General features: G+C 39.2%; 1 protein-coding gene and 1 non-coding gene across 2 annotated transcripts in view; one reads left to right on the top strand and one right to left on the bottom strand.

Moving 5' to 3' along the window:
- The window catches only part of SESTD1 (SEC14 and spectrin domain containing 1), a 99,145-nt gene that overhangs the window by 32,025 nt on the left and 42,680 nt on the right, over nt 1-24,440 (bottom strand). Inside the window, exons 7-8 of the mRNA XM_040227727.1 lie at nt 19,925-19,980; nt 16,798-17,009 (exon numbers count right to left, since the gene is read on the bottom strand). Coding sequence (XP_040083661.1) covers nt 16,798-17,009; nt 19,925-19,980 — 268 coding nt within the window. The remainder of the gene's footprint in view (nt 1-16,797; nt 17,010-19,924; nt 19,981-24,440) is intronic.
- On the top strand, nt 23,452-23,523 carry TRNAC-GCA. The gene has a single exon. It is a non-coding gene; the product is annotated as a tRNA-Cys (tRNA).

The raw sequence follows: 24,440 nt of genomic DNA on the forward strand, positions 1-24,440 counted from the left end.
AAGCTCAAGTTGAAATCAAGACCAATAGCCTCAGATATGCAAATGACACCACCCTTGTGGCAGAACATGAAGAACTAAAGCAACTCTTGATGAAGGTGAAAAAGGAGAGTGAAAAAGCTGGCTTAAAACTCAACATTCACAAAACAAAGATCATGGCATCCGGTCCCATCACTTCATGGGAAATAGATAGAGAAAAATGGCAAACAGTGACAGATTTTATTTTCTTGGGACTCCAAAATCACTGAGGATGGTGACTGAAGCCATGAAATTAAAAAATACTTGCTCCTTGCAAGAAAAGTTGTGACAAATCTAGACAAGGTATTAAAAGGCAGAGACAACACTTTGCCCAATAGGTCCATATAGTTAAAACTATGCTTTTTCCAGTAGTCAGGTACATATGTGAGACTTGGACCATAAAGAAGGCTGAGTGCGAAAGAAGTGATTCTTTTGAACTGTGGTCCTAGAGAAGACTCTTGAGAGTCCCCTGGACAGCATGGAGGTCAAACCAGTCAATCCTAAAGGAAATCAGTCCTGAATATTCATTGGAAGGACTGATGCTGAAGCTCCAATACTCTGGGCACCTGATGTGAAGAGCTGATTCATTGGAAAAGACCCTAATACTGGGAAAGACTGAAGGCAGGAGAAGAGAATGAGATGGTTGGATGGCATCACCGACTCAATGGACATGAGTTTAAGCAAACTCCAGGATATAGTGAAGGACAGGAAGCCTGGCGTGCTGCAGTCCATGGGATTGCAAAGAGTCAGACACAACTGAGCGACTGAACAATAACGACAACCTCAACCTGAGGAATAATCATGTGTATTTCCTTTATTAATTTTTCACATGCATTTCATTTTCATGTGTTACTCCAGATTTAAGTGCTGTAGTTGATTCTCATAGAATACAAGTAATTTCTCTCTTGGGTTTTTCACTTTCATGTGGCTATAGTTGTTATAATTTTCAGTGGCTCTAAACCTCTTTCTTAAGAAGGCCAACCTCCTTGCCTGCCTCACCCTCTTGCTCTCTCATTTGTCCAACCAAACCATACAATCAACCAACAACACTAAGAGCTAAGCAGGTAATGTCCTACATCAAATAACTATTACACCTGTTTTCACAGCTCCAGTTCTCTGTTGAGCACCTAAGTAATTTAAACATGAATATTATATAGCAGTTATACAACAGAATTTTTCTCCAACCCTCTATTGTTTTCTTAGAAAATGTTTTCAATGATATCCTGGGTCCAATGATCTTGTAATGTTAATGGCTAATATACATTATAAAATTACTCTCTAAAACACTTCTGTATGAAACATTCAAGTCATAAAAGTTTTAACTGAAAATAAACCTTCACAACATATATATACTATTGCTTTAGTTTGTTTATAATTTTTATTTTCTGAGATTCTTAGTGCAGTTTATTGAGAAACATCTGCACAGGAGCTCTGGGAGAAATAGTATCTACCAACCAAAATATTTTTTGCCATTTCAAAAAAACTCTTGCAATGGGGTTCTCGCCCTCAGTCTACTTCAACTTTAATGGAAGAGATGAAATGGGTAAATACTCAGGCAAAATAATGTAGCAATGATTACATTTAATTTGAAATCATTTATGTTTATTACAAAATTGGGTTAGAGATGGTAACTAAGAAAAAAACTAGTTAAGAGCATAAAAATGTTGGTAAGTTCCTACGTGTATGATACTAAGTTGACTAAAATTAGGGGGAAGTTTTCTGGAAACAAAGTAGATGTGATTTACTTTTTGGTTTTATATTTTTCTAACATAGATTGGTTTAAAAAAAAAAAAAAGAGTAAGACTTACTGTTTGTTAATACCCAGGGGGGAAGAGCAGAACAACATACTAAATAAAAATCTTTTCGTGTGGACTGAATACTCATCTTTGTGGAAATCTCTCTCCCAGTGTGGTTCTGTGTAGCATTCGGGATGCAGTGTGGCTAGCTGGCATGTCTTGCGATGTCACACGATGCCATGGATGGTGGGCCCTTGCCTATGTGTCACCATTCCCTCCTTTAACTGAGCCCACCCTGTACATTCAGTGTCCCAGGGTGCCATGCTCTCTCCCTGCTGCTGCTGCTGCTAAGTCGCGTCAGTCGTGTCCAACTCTGTGCGCCCCCACAGACTCCACCACCCCGGGAATCTCCAGGCAAGAAACTGGAGTGGGTTGCCATTTCCTTCTCCAATGCATAAAAATCAAAGTGAAGTCGCTCAGTCGTATCCGACTCTGTGTGCCCCCACAGACTCTGCCGTCCCGGGATTCTCCAGACAAGAACACTGGAGTGGGTTGCCATTTCCTTCTCCAATGTGTGAAAGTGAAAAGTGAAAGTGAAGTCGCTCAGTCGTGTCCTACTCTTTGCGACCCCATGGACTGCAGCCTACCAGGGTCCTCTGCCCGTGGGATTTTGCAGGCAAGAGGACTGGAGTGGGGTGCCATCGCCTTCTCCAATGCTCTCTCACTAGTCTTGCTTTAATATGGGCTGTCCTGCTGCCTGAAATCTTTGAGCCCCTTCTCTTCCTGACCTCTTTTTCATCTTTCAAGATTCATCTCATGCTGATGATTTTGGTCTTACGTTTTCTACTGAACTGTTTATTTTTCTTTTGATCTATTTTTTTAAATGAGTTGTTTTTCATTTCCAAGGGCCTGGATGCTTCTGATTTGTCTGAACTTGCACTGTTAATTTCTGGATGTCAGACAAATCCAAATAAAAACAACATTCTTGTGATTACTCTTGTTATTTCTTTTTAATTTTGAAACTTCCTACATAATAAGAATACTTTAAAAAGCATTATTATAAATTACACCCTTTAAAGTTATAATTTGGAGCAATATTCTCAAGCCAAAATCCCTCAGAGTCATTTTTTTGCTCCTTTTTTTCTCTTACAGCCTGCATATCTGATACCCTTAGAATCCTGTTGTTTTGACTTTCAAAATAAAACTGCATCTAAGCCTGCTTCAGGCCTTACCGAGATCCCTCTGGTAACCTCCCAGCCAGGCTTTCCGTTTCTGGTTTTGAACTCTACATAGCTGACTACTGCTTTTAAAATACTTCCACCAAGTTCAAAACAGAAATCTCTTGAGGTGTGTTTCTAAATATTAGAATAAATAAATTGTGAATGCCATTCTTTCAGGATTTATCTTTTGGTGCCTATCCCATTTTTTGTCCTGGTATCTTAAATATTAATATATTCATAGCTTCCACCTTTTCTACAAGGTTTTCGTACTAGAGAGCAAAAACTCAAAAACAAAAAAAGTTTAAGTATTATTTTTGACTCACTGGAATAACCTCACTGCCATGATTCTCTTTGTTAAATTCATGCTTTCAGAGTCCTAAATTCACCTGCAAACCCCTGGCAGCAGATGCTCTTTAGAATACAATGTTCCTCAACATCTCCACTTCCTCTGCTTCAGGCTTTTGTATGAGCTGGTTTTGAAGGGGCAGGGTACCAGGCTCCTGTCTGTGTCCTCCACCTGTGCAAAGTATCACTCTTTCACGAGAGAAAGAGAAGCAGTTCGGCCTGGAGAAAGCACTGAACATGACTCTGAAATCTGAAGTCTGGCTCTGCCCCTAGGAGGTGAGAGACTCTGGTCCACCACATTTAAGATGTGTCAATGCTACCTACCGTACAGGACTGTTGTCCCGATTATAGTCGTTATACATAGGATACTTGAGCACAGAGGATGGTGTGAATAGTGTTAGTCTCTTTGCTTTCCTCACTTGTTCTGAAGAAGAAGTTCCTTCTGTTTATCACTCTTTATAAACGTCCTCTCACATCTACATTTTTACAATAAAATCCACGTATTTCTTAAGCAAATCCCTGAAATGTTTTAGTCTAAGCTTTTAAAAAATGGAAAGAAGAAGAGAAAGTTTTGGGCTTTCCTGGTGGTTCAGTGGTTAAAAATCTGCCTTGCAATGCAAGGGACACCAGTTCGATCTCTGGTCCGGGACGACCACATGCCGCAACACAGCTAAGCCTAAGCGCCACAACTACTAACTCCACACTCTAGAGCCTGTAAGCTCACATGCTGCGACTGCTGAAGCATGTGCACCCAGACCTTGTCTGCAACAAGAGAAGCCACTGCAATGAGCAGCTCGCACACGACAAGCTCCCTGCAACTAGAGGAAGACCGAGTGCAGCAATGAAGACTCTCCACAGCACCCTCCCCCTATATAAATAAATCTAAAAAAAGAGAGCGAGAGTAAGTTTGAAGTAAGAGTATTTAAGTAAGTCTTAACTAAGTGCATGTAAGCTCTTTGAAATAAGTTTCCATTTGCTTGGGGGACTCATATGCTTCTCATTTATTACGATGTATTATGAATATAAAAGCTACATAATAGCATTTATGTATTTTAAACAAGTGATCAATTATTTCACTGAAAATATCTAAATTCTAAAAATAAGGATGGAATGAAAATAACTCAAAAATTTTAACTAATGTTAAAATGTACATTATTTTTAAAAACCTAAGACAATATTATTTAAACATTTAAACTTTAAAACTCTAGGAAACATGTAAACTCTAGAAACAAAAAAAGCAGGTCGAAATAAATCATGATAACTGGGGAAAAACAACTCATCAGCAGAGACTTTCAAAGGGCCATAAATTTAAAAATAAACTTTAAGTAGAGCAAAGACATCTCTTTGGCATGCACACACACAAACTCAGTTACACAGTCACATGTACATATAGTTTTAATGTATGCTGAAAGTAATTTCCCTTAGAATGCACCATCAGAAACAGGCACACCATAAATGTTTGACTATTTCCAATAAAAATGATGTAAACGGAGGTTGATTCCCCAGTAAACAAGTGTATTTAAATGCATTAATGATGGTGGTTTGCCAAAATGGGTTTATAAAACTTAATTTCAATCAGGACCTATTGCTCAGTTGATATGAATATTAAAGCAAACACAGTTTCATGTACAATCCTTATCAATGTGACCTCTCAAATGGTTACGTTTATATGCAAAGTATAACCTTGGAGATGTGCTCTTAAAATCCATCATAAGTGTCTGAAGAGGCCAAAAATGCATCTGACTATTTAACATTTATTCCCAACCAGGCTGACTTCCAAAAACTACATGAGAGAATTTCTAGACATATGTGAGGTCAAACCAGGCAGAAGAGCGTATCAAACAAACATGAAGCATCAGATCAGTTCAGTTCAGTTCAGTTAAGTCTCTCAGTTCTGTCCGACTCTTTGAGACCCCATGAATCGCAGCACGCCAGGCCTCCCTGTCAATCACCATCTTCCGGAGTTCACTCAGACTCATGTCCATCAAGTCCGTGATGCCATCCAGCCATCTCATCCTTGGTCGTCCCCTTCTCCTCCTGCCCCCAATCCCTCCCAGCATCAGAGTCTTTTTCCATGAGTCAACTCTTCACATGAGGTGGCCAAAGTACTGGAGTTTCAGCTTCAGCATCATTCCTTCCAAAGAAATCCCAGGGCTGATCTCCTTCAGAATGGATTGGTTGGATCTCCTTGCAGTCCAAGGGACTCTCAAGAGTCTTCTCCAACACCACAGTTCAAAAGCATCAATTCTTCGGCGCTCAGCCTTCTTCACAGTCCAACTCTCACATCCATACATGACCACAGGAAAAACCATAGCCTTGACTAGACAGACCTTAGTCGGCAAAGTAATGTCTCTGCTTTTGAATATACTATCTAGGTTGCTCATAACTTTTCTTCCAAGGAGTAAGCGTCTTTTAATTTCATGGCTGCAATCACCATCTGCAGTGATTTTGGAGCCCAAACAAATAAAGTCTGCCACTGTTTCCACTGTTTCCCCATCTATTTCCCATGAAGTGATGGGACTGGATGCCATGATCTTCGTTTTCTGAATGTTGAGCTTTAAGCCAACTTTTTCACTCTCCTCTTTCACTTTCATCAAGAGGCTTTTTAGCTCCTCTTCACTTTCTGCCATAAGGGTGGTGTCATCTGCATATCTGAGGTTATTGAGATTTCTCCTGGCAATCTTGATTCCAGCTTGTGCTTCTTCCAGCCCAGCATTTCTCATGATGTACTCTGCATAGAAGTTAAATAAGAAGGGTGACAATATACAGCCTTGACGTACTCCTTTTCCTATTTGGAACCAGTCTATTGTTCCATGTCCAGTTCTAACTGTTGCTTCCTGACCTGCATACAGATTTCTCAAGAGGCAGGTCAGGTGGTCTGGTATTCCCATCTCTTTCAGAATTTTCCACAGTTTCTTGTGATCCACACAGTCAAAGGCTTTGGCATAGTCAATAAAGCAGAAATAGATGTTTTTATGGAACTCTCTTGCCTTTTCCATGATCCAGTGGATGTTGACAATTTGATCTCTGGTTCTTCTGCCTTTTCTAAAACCAGCTTGAACACCTGGAAGTTCACAGTTCACGAATTGCTGAAGCCTGGCTTGGAGAATTTTGGGCATTACTTTACTAGCATGTGAGATGAGTGCAATTGTAAGGTAGTTTGAGCATTCTTTGGCATTGCCCTTCTTTGGGATTGGAATGAAAACTGACCTTTTCCAGTCCTGTGGCCACTGCTGAGTTTTCCAAAGTTGCTGGCATATTGAGTGCAGCACTTTCACAGCATCATCTTTCAGGATTTGAAACAGCTCAACTGGAATTCCATCACCTTCACTAGCTTTGTTCGTAGTGATGCTTTCTAAGGCCCACTTGACTTCACTTTCCAAGATGTCTGGCTCTAGATTAGTGATCACATCATCATGATTATCTGGGTTGTGAAGATCTTTTTTGTACAGTTCTTCCGTGTATTCTTGCCCCCTCTTCTTAATATCTTCTGCTTCTCTTAGGTCCATACCACTTCTGTCCTTTATCTAGCCCATCTTTGACGCTGAAGGTCAGGAACGGTGGTGGTAAGGAGATACCCCTCATCCAAGGTAAGGAGCAGCGGCTGGGCTTTGCTGGAGCAGCCATTAAGAGATACCCCATGCCCAAGGTAAGAGAAACCCAAGTAAGATGGTAGGTGTTGCAAGAGGGCATCTGAGGGCAGACATACTGAAACCATACTCACAGAAAACCAGTCAATCTAAACACACTAGGACCACAGCCTTGTCTAACCCAATGAAACCAAGCCATGCCTGTGGGCCAACCCAAGACGGGCAGGTCATGGTGGAGAGGTCTGACAGAGCGTGGTCCACTGGAGAAGGGAATAGCAAGCCACTTCAGTATTCTTGCCGTGAGAACCCCATGAACAGTATGAAAAGGCAAAATGATAGGATACCAAAAGAGGAACTCTCCAGGTCATTAGGTGCCCAATATGTTACTGGAGATCAGTGGAGAAATAACTCCAGAAAGAATGAAGGGATGGAGCCAAAGCAAAAACAATACCCAACTGTGGATGTGACTGGTGATAGAAGCAAGATCCAATGCTGTAAAGAGCAATATTGCACAGGAACCTGGAATGTCAGGTCCATGAATCAAGGCAAATTGGAAGCGGTCAAACAAGAGATGGCAAGGGTGAACGTCGACATTCTAAGAAATCAGTGAACTAAAATGGACTGGAATGGGTGAATTTAACTCAGATGACCATTATATGTACTGCAGGCAGGAATCCCTCAGAAGAAATGGAGTAGCCATCATGGTCAACAAGAGAGTCCAAAATGCAGTACTTGGAGGCTATCTCAAAAACGACAGAATGATCTCTGTTCATCTCCAAGGCAAACCATTCAATATCACAGTTATCCAAGTCTATGCCCCAACCAGTAATGCTGAAGAAGCTGAAGTTGAATGGTTCTATGAAGACCTACAAGACCTTTTAGAACAAACACCCAAAAAAGATGTCCTTTTCATTATAGGGGACTGGAATGCAAAAGTAGGAAGTCAAGAAACACATGGAGTAACAGGCAAATTTGGCCTTGGAATGCAGAATGAAGCTGAGCAAAGACTAATAGAGTTTTGCCAAGAAAATGCACTGCTCATAGCAAACACCCTCTTCCAACAACACAAGAGAAGACTCTACACATGGACATCACCAGATGGTCAACACCGAAATCAGATTGATTATATTCTTTGCAGCCAAAGATGGAGAAGTTCTATACAGTCAACAAAAACAAGACCAGGAGCTGACTGTGGCTCAGATCATGAACTCCTTATTACCAAATTCAGACTTAAATTGAAGAAAGTAGGGAAAACTGCTAGACCATTCAGGTATGACCTAAATCAAATCCCTTATGATTATACAGTGGAAGTGAGAAATAGATTTAAGGGCCTAGATCTGATAGATAGAGTGCCTAATGAACTATGGAATGAGGTTTGTGACACTGTACAGGAGACAGGGATCAAGACCATCCCCATGGAAAAGAAATAATGGCTGTCTGGGGAGGCCTTACAAATAGCTGTGAAAAGAAGAGAGGTGAAAAGCAAAGGAGAAAAGGAAAGATATAAGCATCTGAATGCAGAGTTCCAAAGAATACCCAGAAGAGATAAGAAAGCCTTCTTCAGCGATCAATGCAAAGAAATAGAGGAAAAGAACAGAATGGGAAAGACTAGAGATCTCTTCAAGAAAATTAGAGATACCAAGGGAACATTTCATGCAAAGATGGGCTCGATAAAGGACAGAAATGGTGTGAAGCATCAGGCCAGAAGAAAGAATACGGAGAACTGGGATCACAGCCTCCAGCTGCATACTTATGCACCTGAGAGTGTATCCGATTTGCATCTATGGTTCCTTTCTACAAAGGAAGAAAATCACACAGATGATTCTAGAAATGTTTGCAATGCTAGTCAAAATTACTGCCGTAATCAACAGTCAGAATAACAATAGCTTATTTCAGTGATGTGGTATCACCTCCTATCCACAAGTATGTGAAATCTCATTTTAAAATGCAGTGGCAGCATAGAGTATTTCTGCATTCCATATGAAGTCTAACGCTACCAATCTGAACTGTGGAGAATAAGTGATGGATAACTGCAATGGATACTGCTTATCATATAGTTCATCTATTAGAGCTGCTGGTTTCTTTTCATTATGTTCTGTTTTCGGTGATAAGTCACTAAAAAAAGAAATCTGGAAAATGTCAACTTTCATTAATTCTACATAAGCAGAGGTAGTCAACTCTATGATTATTTTTACATAAACAAGAAATTTAATCTCCCCCAAATCTGCAAGGTTGAAGATGATAGTTTATTCTGTGTGTGCTGACATGATATGTTACTAAATAGCTAAACTTAAGTAATCATTTTGGCAAGAAAAATAGATCTTTCCCTAAAATGTGACCTGTGAAAATCAAAGTATAGAAAACATCACATGATGGATATTAATTTTCTAATTTACCTGTAATGCTCATAAAGAAAATGGAATTGAAATGAGGTTGTTTTTAACAACAATCTCATTGCCATCATCACCATCATTTTAAGAATCCTCATCTCTTTTCTCTAGTTTCTTTGCTTTTTATTCATTTGAGCTGGTCCATCATTTCAAAAATGCACTAACACCTTTGCTCCTGATCCCACAGAGCAAAGCACAAATGCTGGAGGAATCCCATCACCCACATTCTCTGGTGCCTACATGTTAACAGCCAGCCATGTATTCACAGGAACAGGCCAGAAAGTTTCCACCATAAAGTTAACGCCAACATTACCTAAAAACACATCTATACATCCATGGTAATTTCACTCTTACAATCTTCCAAAAAAAAAAAAAATTCTGAATCATTTCCACTCCATTTAAACCTCTAATCATCTTTAACCACTGTCCTTTCCAACCCTGCCCTGCCTCCAAACCTCTACCATCATGTTTGTCTCTTACCTTACAAAACAAACCTCATCACTCAGGAACTCAGTCATCTTCTTAATGCCTGACATACACAGAGGCAACTCTGAATTCATCCCACCCACTTCCCTCCTGTTAAAATGGAGTTCTCTCTCTTCCATTCTAAAGCTGATCCCTTCAGTTCTGCTTTGGAATCCATTCACTTCCACCTTTGTCACAAACTTGATAGTATTAATTATTCTTTTTCTCATGCACATTCAACTCCTCCCTCCAAACAGAAACTTTCCTCCTCCAAACTAAGCCTATTAGTTTTCCGTATTACAAAAACAGACAGACAAACTCCACTTGATTCCAGCTGGGGGCTGGACTGTGCCCTCAAGCCCCCCACCGCCACCAATTCCTTGTCCTAGGCCCCAGGACTTCAGGATGTAACGAATATTCACTTGAAGGCAGGGTTCTTTAAAGAGGTAGTTAAATTAAAATGAGGTTATTAAAGTGGGCCCTAATCTGACTGGTGTTCTTAAAAGGAGACAAAATTCAAACAGAGACAGGTATAGAGGGAAGATGATGAGAAGAAACAGGGAGAAGGCCAAGCAGAGAGGCCTGGCACAGATCATCCCCTCCCGGTCCTCAGGGAGAATCAGCCCTGCCAACTCCCTGATCTTGGGCTTTTAGCCTCTAGAGCAAAGAGAAAACAAATTTCTCAAGTCCGCTAGTCTGCATATTTCAATGCAGCACACCTGGCAAACTAACACACTCCCCCTTCTCGCCACTGCTCTATTTCCCACCTTTCCTGCAGAGAGAACATTCTCAGTGAGTTCTCTACACTCTACCACGTTCCACTCGCATCCCTGAGTTCACTCCGACGCGCTCCTGGCCCTGCCACTGACGGCCCTGCCATCAGCAGCAACCTGGGTCTTAGGGATTCTTAGTGGATGCATTAACTCTTCCTCTTATCCCACCTTTCAGCAGCATTTGAGAGGGTTCCCAACTCCTTCCCTGACATGTTTTCTTCTTTGGGCTTTCACGATACACAGCTCTTTATACTTTTCTTCTTCATCTCTGACCAATCCTTCACTGCCTTCTCTTCAGGAAAATGCTCCTCTATCTTGTCATTACATGCTGGAGTTTCTCAAAGCTCAGCTAAAAAGCCCTCCTCTCATCTACTCTCAGCTCCTTTCCTGGGCAACTCTCACCCCATGAATGTTTTAATCAAAATTCATAGACAGATGACACACAAGCCCAGATTTCTCATTTCTGGACCTGTTTGGGACTACCTTTATATATCTTTTCTTAGATGTCTCAAAGTCCCCTGAAATGTCTCAGTTCAGTTCAGTTCAGTCTCTCAGTCACGTGTCCGACTCTTTGCGACCCCATGAACTGCCACACACGAGGCCTCCCTGTCCATCACCAACTCCTGGAGTTCACTCAGACTCACGTCCATCAAGTCGGTGATGCTATTCAGCCACCTCATCCTCTGTCGTCCCCTTCTCCTCCTGTCCCCAATCCCTCCCAGCATCAGGGTCTTTTCCAATGAGTCAACTCTTCGCATGAGGTGGCCAAACTACTGGAGTTTCAGCTTTAGCATCAGTCCTTCCAAAGAACACCCAGGGCTTATCTCCTTTAGGATGGACTGGTTGGATCTTCTTGCAATCCAAGGGACTCTCAAGAGTCTTCTCCAACACCACAGTTCAAAAGCATCAATTCTTCGGTGCTCAGCCTTCTTCATACCTAAAATCAAACTCATGATTTCCCACGCCTTTTTCCTCTGCACATAAACCCAATGTTCCCTAGAACACCACCATCCATTAAGTCTTCCAAGTCAGAAATGCTTCATCTCTGATACTGTCTTCTTTCTCAACCTTCCTCCCTTCACTGTCCTTGGGACTTCGCATGGTTGCAATTTTACAACTACTGCTGTAATTACGTAACCATGTATCAAAAAGTGGGACCTTGTCTGTTTTTATGCACCATGACATTCCACTGGGCACAATGTCACACTACTGTATAACAGACACTCATTTTCTTTTAATAGGTGAGAAAATGCTATTATTAATAAAAACTCATTATGTGCCAAGCACTAAAAATTCATTAAATTAAATCTTCTTAATCTCTGTTAACAGCCCTGTTAAGCAGGTATTATTATTACTGTTGCTGTTTTCCTTAGTTTACTGAGGAGCAAGCTAGGGTGCTGAGAAGTACATGTCCTTCCCAAGATCAAACAAGTTGGATGTGGTAGAAGGCAGACCCAGATGACCAGGGCACTTTATACCGCTATGCTATTCCATCTTTATGGTTTTCAAAGCTACTCTCAAGCTACTTAGCTAAAGTTTATCTGAGGTTAATAAAAGCTATCTTTAATTTATGAATACGTCACATAGAAAAAGTTATACATAATTCACACATGCTTAGAAATCTCAGTTTGTCTGTAGTTATCATGAGATAAAGCCTAAATCATTTTGCCTAGAATCCAAGATCGTCCATGATCCAATCCCGTCCTTCCTTTCAAGCCTCCTTCCCCGTGATTCCCTACTGCTCTAGTCAGGGGTCAGCAAGCTACTGCCTGCAGGACAATTCTAGCCTGCCACTTCTTTTTACTTTTTAATAATCTACTTTTACTTTTTATTTATTTTTTATTTTGGCCGCACCCATGACATGCAGGATCTTAGTTCCTCGACCAGGGATCAAACCGGTGCCCTGGGCACTAGAAGCACGGAGTCTTAACCACTGGACTGTCAAGCAAGTCCCCACTTGTTCTTATAAATAAAGTTTTACTGGAGCACAGCCAAACACATTTGTTTACATAATGAATATGCATTATAACAGCAGTTAAACAGCCATAGCTGCAAGAAAACTGTATGAACCAAACAGCCTAAACATTTACTATTTGGCTCTTCACAGAACAAGTTTTCCAACAGGTGAACGAGAATTCTATAGACTAGAATCTAATTCACTGGGAATAAATAAAAATAGCTACCATTAGCTGAGTGCTGGGTTCTTTCAACAAACCTTTCAAAAGAGGTCCTGTTATCCCTGTTTTATATGTGAAAGAAAGAAGGAAGAGAAAGAAAGAGAGGAAGGGGAAAAAGAAAGAAGGAAGTGAAACTGAGGTTCAGGTTATAAAAATGTGACCAGGATCACACAGCAAATACATGGAGGAACATGGGTTCAGCTCAAGCTCATGGACCATGCTTCATGATTACAGGCCAACACTTCCTGGGACCTATGGCTGCCTTTTTCTTCAGCAGATCCTGGGATTTAATGCTGTTATTATTTACTAATGTGATCCTTTCTCCTCCACAGGATGCTAATTCTCCTTTAAAACCTAAAGTAAGGTTACCCATTCTTGGGGATAAGCTCACGCACTGCCTTTTTCCACTAAGTCTTACCAATCTCCTGCTACCAGAGGAATGATCCACCCTATGAATACCCAGAGCACTGCAGTCATTCCCTCAGGACACCTAACACTCTCTCCCCTCTTAAGCTTAGTATAGCAAAACCCAAATTTATATCCTTCAGGAAAACCACAAGGTGTTTTATATAATAAATACTTAACAGATACTTATCTAATGAATGAATCTATATTAAAAACACTGGGACACTTTTAATCTGGATTTACAAAGTGAAAAATTTAAGATTCACTTCTTAATAATTCAGCAGATGAAAATCCAAAATGTAGTCTAAATACAGAAATATCGTCCTAAGTACTGATTTTTAGTGTTTTTAGCCTACTTACAAAAATCAATTTTAAAAAGAAATAAAACTAAGTATTAAATATACTTCATGTTTTCTATCAGTACCATACAGTAACGAAATATTATTACAGTTAACATATCACATGTCATTTCAGTAGGATAGAAAATCTCTTCATAACGCCCAAATTAACAACAACAAAAAAACAATGTTATTGGAAATTTAAAATAAATTCATGGTGAACAATAAAATGTTATTTATTACAAGACTACAAAGACCACAACAGAGGTTCCCAATAACTAGTTATTTTTGAAGCTCATTCTGATACAATGAGCTGAGTGCTCAACATCATCACTGTAGAAATAATATAATTTAAATGTCAATACTAACTGACCAGATTGATTATATGCTTTGTAGCCAAAGATGGAGAAGTTCTATACAGTCAGCAAAAACAAGACCAGGAGCTGACAGTGCACAGATCATGAATTCCTTATTGCCAAATAGACTTAAATTTAAGAAACTAGGGAAAACCACTAGACCATTCAGTGGTCTAAACCAAACCCCTTACAATTATACAGTGGAAGTGAAAGATAGATTCAAGGGATTAGATGTGATAGACAGAGGGCCTGAAGAACTATGGACAGAGGTTCATGACATTGTACAGGAGGCAGGGATCAAGACCATCCCCAAGAAAAAGAAATGCAAAAAGGGAAAATGGTTGTCTGGGGAGGCCTTAAAAATAGCTGTGAACAGAAGCAAAGTGAAAGGCAAAGGAGAAAAGGAAAGATATACCCATTTGAATGCAGAGTTCCAAAGAATAACAAGGAAAAAGAAAGCCTTCCTCAGCAATCAACGCAAAGAAAGAGAGGAAAACAATAGAATGGGAAAGTCTAGAGATCTCTTCAAGAAAATTAGAGACACCAAGGGAACATTTCATGCAAAGATGGGCTCAATAAAGGACAGAAATGGTATGGACCTAACAGAAGCAGAAGATATTAAGAAGAGGTGGCATGAATACACCAAAGAAAATACACAAAAAAGATCTTCATGACACAGATAATCACAATGGTGTGATCAGCAAGCCAGAGTCAGACATCCTGGAATGCGAAGTCAATTAGGCCTTAGGAAGCATCACTATGAACAAAGCTAGTGGAGGTGATGGAGTTCCAGTTGAGCTATTTCAAATCCTAAAAGATGATGCTGTGAAAGTGCTGCACTCAATATGCCAGCAAATTTGGAAAACTCAGCAGTGGCCACAGGACTGGAAAAGGTCAGTGTTCATTCCAATCCCAAAAAAAGGCAATGCCAAAGAATGCTCAAACTATTGCACAATTGCAGTCATGGGAAATAGATGGGGAAACAGTGGAAACAGTGGCAGACTTTATTTTTTTGGGCTCCAGAATCACTGCAGATGGTGACTGCAGCCATGAAATTAAAAGATGCTTACTCCTTGGAAGAAAAGTTATGACCAACCTAGATAGCATATTCAAAAGCAGAGACATTACTTTGCCGACTAAGGTCCGTCTAGTCAAGGCTATGGTTTTTCCTGTGGTCATGTATGGATGTGAGAGTTGTAAAGAAGGCTGAGCGCCGAAGAATTGATGCTTTTGAACTGTGGTGTTGGAGAAGACTCTTGAGAGTCCCTTGGACTGCAAGGAGATCCAACCAGTCCATTCTGAAGGAGATCAGCCCTGGGATTTCTGTGGAAGGAATGATGCTGAAGCTGAAACTCCAGTACTTTGGCCACCTCATGCAAAGAGTTGACTCATTGGAAAAAACTCTGATGCTGGGAGGGATTGGGGGCAGGAGGAGAAGGGGACGACCGAGGATGAGATGGCTGGATGGCATCACGGACTCATGGACGTGAGTCTGAGTGAACTCAGGGAGATGGTGATGAACAGGGAGGCCTGGAATGCTGCAATTCATGGAGTCGCAAAGAGTCAGACATGACTGAGCAACTGAACTGAACTGAACAAACGCTAGCAAAGTAATGCTCAAAATTCTCCAAGCCAGGCTTCAACAGTATGGAACCATGAAATTCCAGATGTTCAAGCTGGAATTGGAAAAGGAAGAGGAACCAGAGATCAAATTGTCAACATCTGTTGGATCATGGAAAAAGCAAGAGAGTTCTAGAAAAACATCTACTTCTGCTTTATTGACTATGCCAAAACCTTTGACTGTGTGGATCACAACAAACTACGGAAAATTCTTGAGATGGTAAAAGCAGACCATCTGAAATGCCTCTTGAGAAATCTGTATGCAGGTCGAGAAGCAACAGTTAGAACTGGACATGGAACAACAGACTAGTTCCAAATAGGGAAAGGAGTACGTCAAGGCTGTATATTGTCACTCTGCTTATTTAACTTCTATGCAGAGTACATGAAGAGAAACACTGGGCTGGAAGAAGCACAAGCTGGAATCAAGATTGATGGGAGAAATATCAATAACCTGAGATATGCAGATGACCCAACCCTTATGGCAGAAAGTGAAGAACTAAAGAGCCTCTTGATAAAAGTGAAAGAGGAGAGTGAAAAAGTTGGCTTAAAACTCAACATTTGGAAAACTAAGATCCCATGTGGTCCTACCACTTCATGGGAAATAGATGGGGGAACAGTGGAAACAGTGACACTTTATTTTTTTTGGACTTTATTTTTTTTTTTGGACTCCCACATCACTGCAGATGGTGACTGCAGCTATGAAATTAAAAGACGCTTGCTGCTTGGAAGAAAAGCTATGACCAATAGAGATAGCATATTAAAAAGCAGAGACATTACTTTGCCAACAAAGGTGCGTCTAGTCAAAGCTATGGTTTTTCCAGTAGTTATATATGGACGTGAGTGCCGAAGAATTGATGCTTTTGAAGTGTGGTGTTGGAGAAGACTCTTGAGAGTCCCTTGGACTGCAAGGAGATCCAACCAGTCCATCCTAAAGGAGATCGGTCCTGGATGTTCATTGGAAGGACTGATGCTGAAGCTGAAACTCCAATACTTCCTGATGCGAAGAACTGACTCATTGGAATAGATCCTGATGCTAAGAAAGATTGAAGGCAAGAAGAGAAGGGGACAACGGAAGATGAGATGGCTGGCTGGACATGAGTTTGAGTGAATGGGAGTTGGCGATGGACAGGGAGGCCTGCAGTGCTGCAGTCCGTGGGGTCGCAAAGAGTCAGACACAACTGAGTGATTGAACTGAATTAAACTGAACTAATTGTAAAAATAGTTTGAATGTCTGGTTTGACATATCTAATGCTCTCTATATAGTGTAAATAAGGCTTAGTGTAAAATCAGGTACAGAGTAGGAATTACAAAAAAAGAAAAAAATTAGATTTTAAAAAGAATTTAATATATTCAGAACAGACACCTACCTGCATCACCTTCTGCTGAATCTCTTCTAACTGTGTGCGCTTACTTCGTTGCCTACAGACTTCCTGGTAGCGGGTATATTGCTCTCGCAGTGAATCCAATAATTTCATAACCTGCGGCTGTGCAAGCAGTTCATCATCCATAGGAGACCATGAGACCCCTCCATCTGAGCCATTAAATCGACGCTGCTGTAATTCGGATAACAATTCATGCCCTTTACAAATGAAAGATATTTGCAATTAATATCCATAAAGAAATACAAATCTTATTTCTCAATCTTCTCCATTTTAGTCCCTTAGTTTTAGAACATACCTGCCTATGTTTACCTAACAGGTCTTAAGTACTAAAAAGCAATTTTTCAGTTTATATAGAAATAAACAGGAAAACTGCATGTATACATACACATATGGATACACACTATTTAGTTTATCTATACACTATGTTCTGTATCATAACTGTATCACATACAGACAGTCCTTGACTTAGTGATGGTCTGATTTACAATTTTCTGACTTTATAATGTTGCATTCAGTTGAATCCATATTTCAAAACTGATTTTTTTCTTTTTCTGGGCTGGCAACATGGAGTATAACACTTCTGTGATGCTGGGCAGCAGCAGCAGACACAGCTTGCAGTCAGCTACACAACCAGGAGGGTAAACACCTGATACACTGACAACCATCCTGTAATCGCACAGCTATTCCGTTTCTCACTTTCAGTACATTATTCAGTAAATCATATGAGATATTAAACACTGTATTATAAAACAGGCTTTGCTTTAGATGATGCCACCCCACTGGAGGGTAATGTAAGTATTCTGAACATGTTTAAGGTAGGCTAGACCAAGCTATGATGCTTGGCACTTTAGGTGTATTAAATGCATTTCGACATGAGATTTTCAACTTATCATGGGTTTACCAGGATGAAACCACGCTGTAACTCGGGGAAGACCAGTGTCATAAATACATATATACCATATATGTCATACTACATAGTAAGTATATAGTATACATATGGCATACATATTTTCTAGATCTAACGATCTTTCTATCACATTCTTATTATTATTGGATTCACTGCTCAGGATACTGTGCCATCCAACACTCTTTCCCTTCAGAGCACAATTACAATCTGGGACTTCCTGTCTGATGGTACCAATTAGCATGTTTGTCTGATGGTACTAAACAATACTAAGCAATATGTTGTAGGATTTCAGTATTAATTCATACCCTTAAATCATAGCACCTTAGAGAAATGTTGGTGTGTAACAAATGAATGATTAAAGGGATAAAGTCTTCACTACTGGTACAAAATAATATTCAAATAATCTCTATATACATCTCTACAACATATTAACTGTTGTGAATCACGAGGGGCTATACTAGTATAAAAATTGCCTTCAGTGTTCTTTGATTACAGCAACCTTGTAGAGAAAAATAACTCATGCAAAAGAAATTAAAATTACAGAATGTGCAACATCTAAAGCTATATGTATAATATTAACAATTTTAAAAGTGAATAAACTGTACATTCTAGGATAATACAACTATAATTATTATTAAGGAGTCCAAAATACAGACATTTAAATTCTTTCCTCTTCAATTTTATTAAAGTGTCCTAAATTTAAATGGCTTTAAATAATATAAACATTTTTTCTTACGATTTAGAGGTATTTCCAATTTCTGAAAAACATCCAAGATTGTTTTAAATGTCTCCATATATTTTCTATCTTTGATTTACGAGCCAATAACAAACAAAAAGGATTCAGTGACATATAAAAATAATTCTAAAATACAAATGTAACAAGTTTCTTAATTCAATGGCTTTAGCAACTTTTAAAATGTTAAATATAAACATCATATTAGATATTTTTAATCTAAAGCAATACTTTTACTGACAGTCTATTTTACTGTCTAAACATGCAGTTACTCAGATTACAATTATTTCTTAGTTCTTTCAGGAAGTAAGACCCAAATCATACTGAAAAACTCAAGAAAACTGAATCTATACAATAAAGATATTCAGAATTTATTTCTTTACTCTTCATCATAATTTATAATTGGAAAAACACCTGTTTTAAAGACTTACACAAAGTCTTTCTATATATATACATATATATACACGCGTTCTTTACATACATATATATCCATAAAAGTCATTAAGTTCAGAATACATATTATTTTTTCTATTTTGATGACTGCTACCTTTAATCTTTTCCTTGTGGATATCAATTCCATTACAGAAGCAGCACTATATAATGATTTCAAAGAGCACAGTTAGAAACCAAACTGCCTCGGCTCAAGTACCAAATTTAGCACTGTCAGTTCTATAATCTGCATAAGTAACTAATCCTATTGCCTCAGTTTCCCCACCTTAACACTGGGATGACAAGAGTACCTACTTCACTGGGCTGTAGTGAAGGATAAATGAGTTAGCACACTTAAAGTGCTTAAAACATTACCTGCTAGAGGACCAGAATTATGCCCTATTACTAGGAAAATAATAATAAATACAATTAAGGTATTTTCATTGGAAAAAATTCCAATGCGTTCCAGAATGTGTGGAACTACTATTTGGGCTGGAATATACCCGTCACGCAGCTCTGTGCAAGTGAACACACACTGTGCGCAAGGCCACTGCTGGCGCTACATGCTTTTACACAGGTGACTGCACAGCACGAGTGGCTCTGGACTCACACCTTGCCTTTAGTGTTATGGTGACAGAACTCAATAATCATTTCATCAGCCCTGGCTTCCTCAAATACAACTAGAGGAGATGATACTTATTTTTTCTAGGAGTTGTTATGGGAATGAAATATGAAAATGTACACAAATACAATGTTAGCAACATAATCCATATTCAGTAATCCTCACAGCAACCCAATGAAACAAAAGTTTTTATCTTCAAGTCACAGATAAATAAATTCAAATATTTTAAGATAATTGATCATTAATAATTTTTAATATTATAGAGTATATTAATATACTGTTTAAACCAAAGAGTAGTTTGAAAAATTTCTTGAGTTTCTACAACATAATACGTACTCAATTCATGTTTGTCTTAGTGATTAATATATGGCTGATTTAATGGATTATGATTATCAGTAATGAATACGTTGTCTCATCTTACCTGTCTGAAGAACAGTTTCAGGATCAACTGATGGAAGAAAGTTTAAATCCACAGACCTGGCAAGCACCAAAAGAGTAATTTTTAAAAACTACATGTATTTCTATTTATTAACATATAACTTAAGGAAATCCTTTATATATACTTACCAAAACAGGGACATGTAAGTATGAAAATGTGAAGTATATTGGCCTACCAGGCTAATTTCTCTTAACCATCAGGAAGCCCACTAGAGATAATTAAACAGTAGCAGCCAAAGAAGCATCTATGTGATAAATAATAAAATACAATACTTGGAAACTACAATTTATTGCTATTAACCACAGTATTATTTCAAGTATATCAGAGGAATCCATCTTGCTATTTTCCACTGGATACGTGCTTTAAACTGAAATTTGTCACTATACAGCAACCCAGGAACATTAACATTAAAAACATGCATGCAGCCATCCTCCAATCAAAAGTTTCTTAGCTACAGCAATCCTTGAGAGTTGCAAATAGCCTCTGATAATCGTTATGTGTGTCCCCTAGCACATGTGCGCTCTTCCCTGTACTAATCACATTTCATTTGCAGCTGAACCATGGCCTTCATTTTCTTAAACATATACAGTAAGTGGAGATGATAAAGGAAAGATACATGACAAATCAAAGCCTGGGGCCTAGCTACTGTAACAGGTCTAGCTCTGTACCTTTCACATTTGTCAGCTGATCTAGGACTTCCCCTCTTATATAGCCCAGGTGCTTCCTAAGGACTGAAATAAGGGATGAAAATTTCCAAGAGGGATTTTGTTGTATGGAGTTTAAAAGAGACTATGTAATAACACTTGAGTTCCTTGGGAAGACATTGGCAAATACAAGATTTCACCTGATACTTCCTGCAGTCACAAGCCATGGTTTCCTAATGTTTCCCAAAACACTGAACCAGATTACTATTAGATAGGAAAAAAAAAAGAGTTCCAGTGGCATGTAAGTACAGGAAATTTTAAGAAAGCAATTAAACAGGTTTCTTTACTGCAACACTTTCTCAGAACCCCTGTGTGCATGCTAAGTTGCTTCAGCTGTGTCCTACTCTTTGTGACTGCCAGGCTCCTCTGTCCATGGAATTTTTCAAGCAAGAGTACTGGAGTAGGTTGCCATTCCCTTCTCCAGAGGATCTTTCCCACGCAGGGATCAAAACCATGTCTCCTTTACTGGTTCTTCACCACTAGCACTACCTGGGAAGCCTCTATTCTGTGAATATTCACAGTGATTCCCAAAGAGTGAAACAGAAAACAGCATTAAACCCTGTGAGTATGAACTCTTTGTCTACCAGTGCCCTCTTAGGATGTCTTACCTAAAGAACATGTTTCCAAGAAACACCAGACTTACTGTTAGACTATTCAGAAATAAAGAGGTTTGGCAAATTTTTGTCAAGTAACTTGCATGATATTTTCAATTACATAGTGCGTGCATGTGTGTGATATCTATACACATACTCGCATGTTTACATATATGTAAAATTTTTACATTTACATTTTTATATGGTCTCTAAGGTAGGAATGTTACTAAATGTTAGTTCCAACTTTAGACTTATCTTCAAACCACTTGTTTTACTTTGTTTTAAATCAAGATTTGGCATTAAACTATGACCTTCTGATAGCTGTCCTACCTTATCTCACTTAATCGGTCTGGACTATTTTGGATTAACAGAGTAACAATGCATTTTGTCAAAGTTTCATTGTATTTATAAGGTCAGATTCAAAAGAGACAGACAAGGTAAGTGTTGATCCTTTCAAATTTCCTAATGAAAAATTACTGTCTAGTGACTACTTTATTACTGAGGATTAATTTGCTTCCTACAGTGCTTTTCACCTGGGGAAAGGAAACTGGTCTGCAAATTGTTAAGGCTGAAAAGTTCAATGGAAATCTCTTAAAATGATACATCTAGGTAGTTACATTTAGATAATACAAATGAACAATCACTTCATCCAGTGTCATAAAACACTATAAATTCCCCAAGCTGAACTCATGAATATCACGTATTTTACAAGGACATAGGAGTTCTACAAGATAGACATTTAAGTGCTAATGTATTTAAATAAGGTTATAATGATTTTGTTTCAAGCTGCAAGCTTTTCTGTACTCTTTACAAGCAAAGTAAAACTCTAAAAAGGACAGTAAGTCTTTCAGTTTGAAAATATTTCTTGCAAATTATTATACACAGGGTCAGAAAAAAGTAAGTATATTCAACAAAAAACTCTTTTGTAAAGAAACCTGGATTCAAATCAATGAATTTTACATGTAATCAAATTCTCAAGAATTAAAAAATAAATTTAACACAACTTTTGTATGCTAAGTTTGATGGAGACATGCTTACCTTAGTTCTCTTGGCTTGCATTAACAGAGGTTATCTTTTAACAGATAACTTATAGCTTTGTGAAAATTAAGTAATTGCATGAATAGATTCAAGGATTTGATCTGACAGAGCGACTGAAGAACTATGCATGGAGGTGTGTAACACTATACAGGAGGTGGTGACCAAAACCTTCCCCCAAAAAAGAAATACAAGAAGGCAAAGTGGTTGTCTGCAGAGACCTTACAGATAGCTGAGAAAAGAAGAGAAGTGGAAGGCAGAGGAGAAAGGGAAAGATATACTGAACTGAATGCAGAGTTCCAGAGAACAGCAAGAAGAGATAAGAAATCCTTCTTAGTGAACAATGCAAAGAAAGAGAGGAAAGCAGTAGAATAAGAAAGACTAGAGTTCTCTTTTAAAAAACTGGAAATATCAAAGGAGCATTTCATGCAAAGATGGGCGTAATAAAGGACAGAAATGGTATGTACCTAACAGAAGCAAAAAAGAGTTTAAGAAGAAGTGGCAAGAATACAGAGAACTATACTAAAAAGGTCTAAATGACCCACGTAGCCATGATAGTATGATCACTCATCTAGAACCAGACATCGTGGAGTGTGAAGTCAAGCGGGCCTTAAGAGGAATCACTACAAACAAAGCTAACGGAGGTGACGGAATTCTAACTGGGCTATTTCAAATCCTAAAAGATTATACAGCTACAGTGCTGCACTCAATATGTCAGAAAATTTGTAAAAATCAGCAGTGGCTACAGGACTAGAAAAGGTCAGTTTTCATTTCAATCCCAAAGAAAGGCAATGCCAAAGAACGTTCAAACTACCGTATAATTGAGCTCATTTCACATGCTAGCAAGGTAATGCTCAAAATCTTTCAAGCTAAGCTTCAACAGTATATGAAGCAAGAACTTCCAGATGTACAAGCTGGATTTTAAAAAGGCAGAGGAATCAGAGATCAAATTGCCAACACCTACTGGCTCCCTGGTGGCTCAGACGGTAAAGCATCTGTCTACAGTGCAGGAGACGGGGGTTCAAGCCCTGGGTTGGGAAGATTCCCTGGAGAAGGAAATGGCAATCCACTCCAGTACTATTGCCTGGAAAATCCCATGGACAGAGGAGCCTGGTAGGCCCCAGTCTATGGGGTCGCCAAGAGTTGGACACGACTGAGCAACTTCACTTTCACTGGCTCCCTGGTGGCTCAGACGGTAAAGCGTCTGCCTGCAATGCAGGAGACCCAGGTTCAATTCCTGGGTCGGGAAGATCCCCTGGAGAAGGAAATGGCAACCTACTCCCGGTACTCTTGCCTAGAAAATTCCATGGATGGAAGGAGCCTGGTGGGCTACAGTCCATGGGGTCACAAAGAGTCGGACACGACTGAGCAACTTCACTTTCACTGGATCACAGAAAAAGCAAGTAATTCCAGAAAAACACTTACTTTTGCTTCCTTGACTATGGCAAAGCTTTGACTATGTGGATCACAACAAACTGTGGAAAATTCTTAAAGAGATGGGAATACCAGACCACCTTACCTGTCTCCTGAGAAACCTGTATACAGGACAAGAAGCAACAGTTACAACTGGACATGGAACAATGGACTGGTTCAAAGCTGAGAAAGGAATATGTCAAGGCTGTATACTGTCACCCTGCTTATTTAACTTATGTGTAGAGTACATCATATGAAATGCAGACTGGATGAAGCACAAGCTGGAATCGAGACTGCCTGGAGAAATACCAATAACCTCAGATATACAGATGATACCACTCTAAGCAGAAAGTGAAGAGGAACTAAAGAGCCTCTTGATGAGGGTGGAAGACCAAAGTGAAAAGACTCGTGTAAAATCCAGCATTCAAAAAATTAAGATCATGGCATCTGGTTCCATCACTTCATGGCAAACAGGTGAGTGAAAAGTGGAAACAAGTGACAGACTTTATTTTCTTGGGCTTCAAAATCACTGCAGATGGTGACTGCAGCCATGAAATTAAAACATGTTAGCTCCTTGGAAGAGAAGCTATGATAAATCTAGACAGGGTATTAAAAGCCGAGACATTACTTTGCTGACAAAGGCCTGTACAGTCAGAGCCATGCTTTTCCCAGTAGCCAGGTACAGATTTAAGAGCTGGACCATAATGAAGGCTGAGCACCGAAGAATTGATGCTTTTGAATAGTCGTGCTCAA

Source organism: Oryx dammah, unplaced genomic scaffold (genome assembly GCF_014754425.2).
Source record: "Oryx dammah isolate SB20612 unplaced genomic scaffold, SCBI_Odam_1.1 HiC_scaffold_27, whole genome shotgun sequence".
NCBI classification, from domain to species: Eukaryota; Metazoa; Chordata; class Mammalia; order Artiodactyla; family Bovidae; genus Oryx; species Oryx dammah.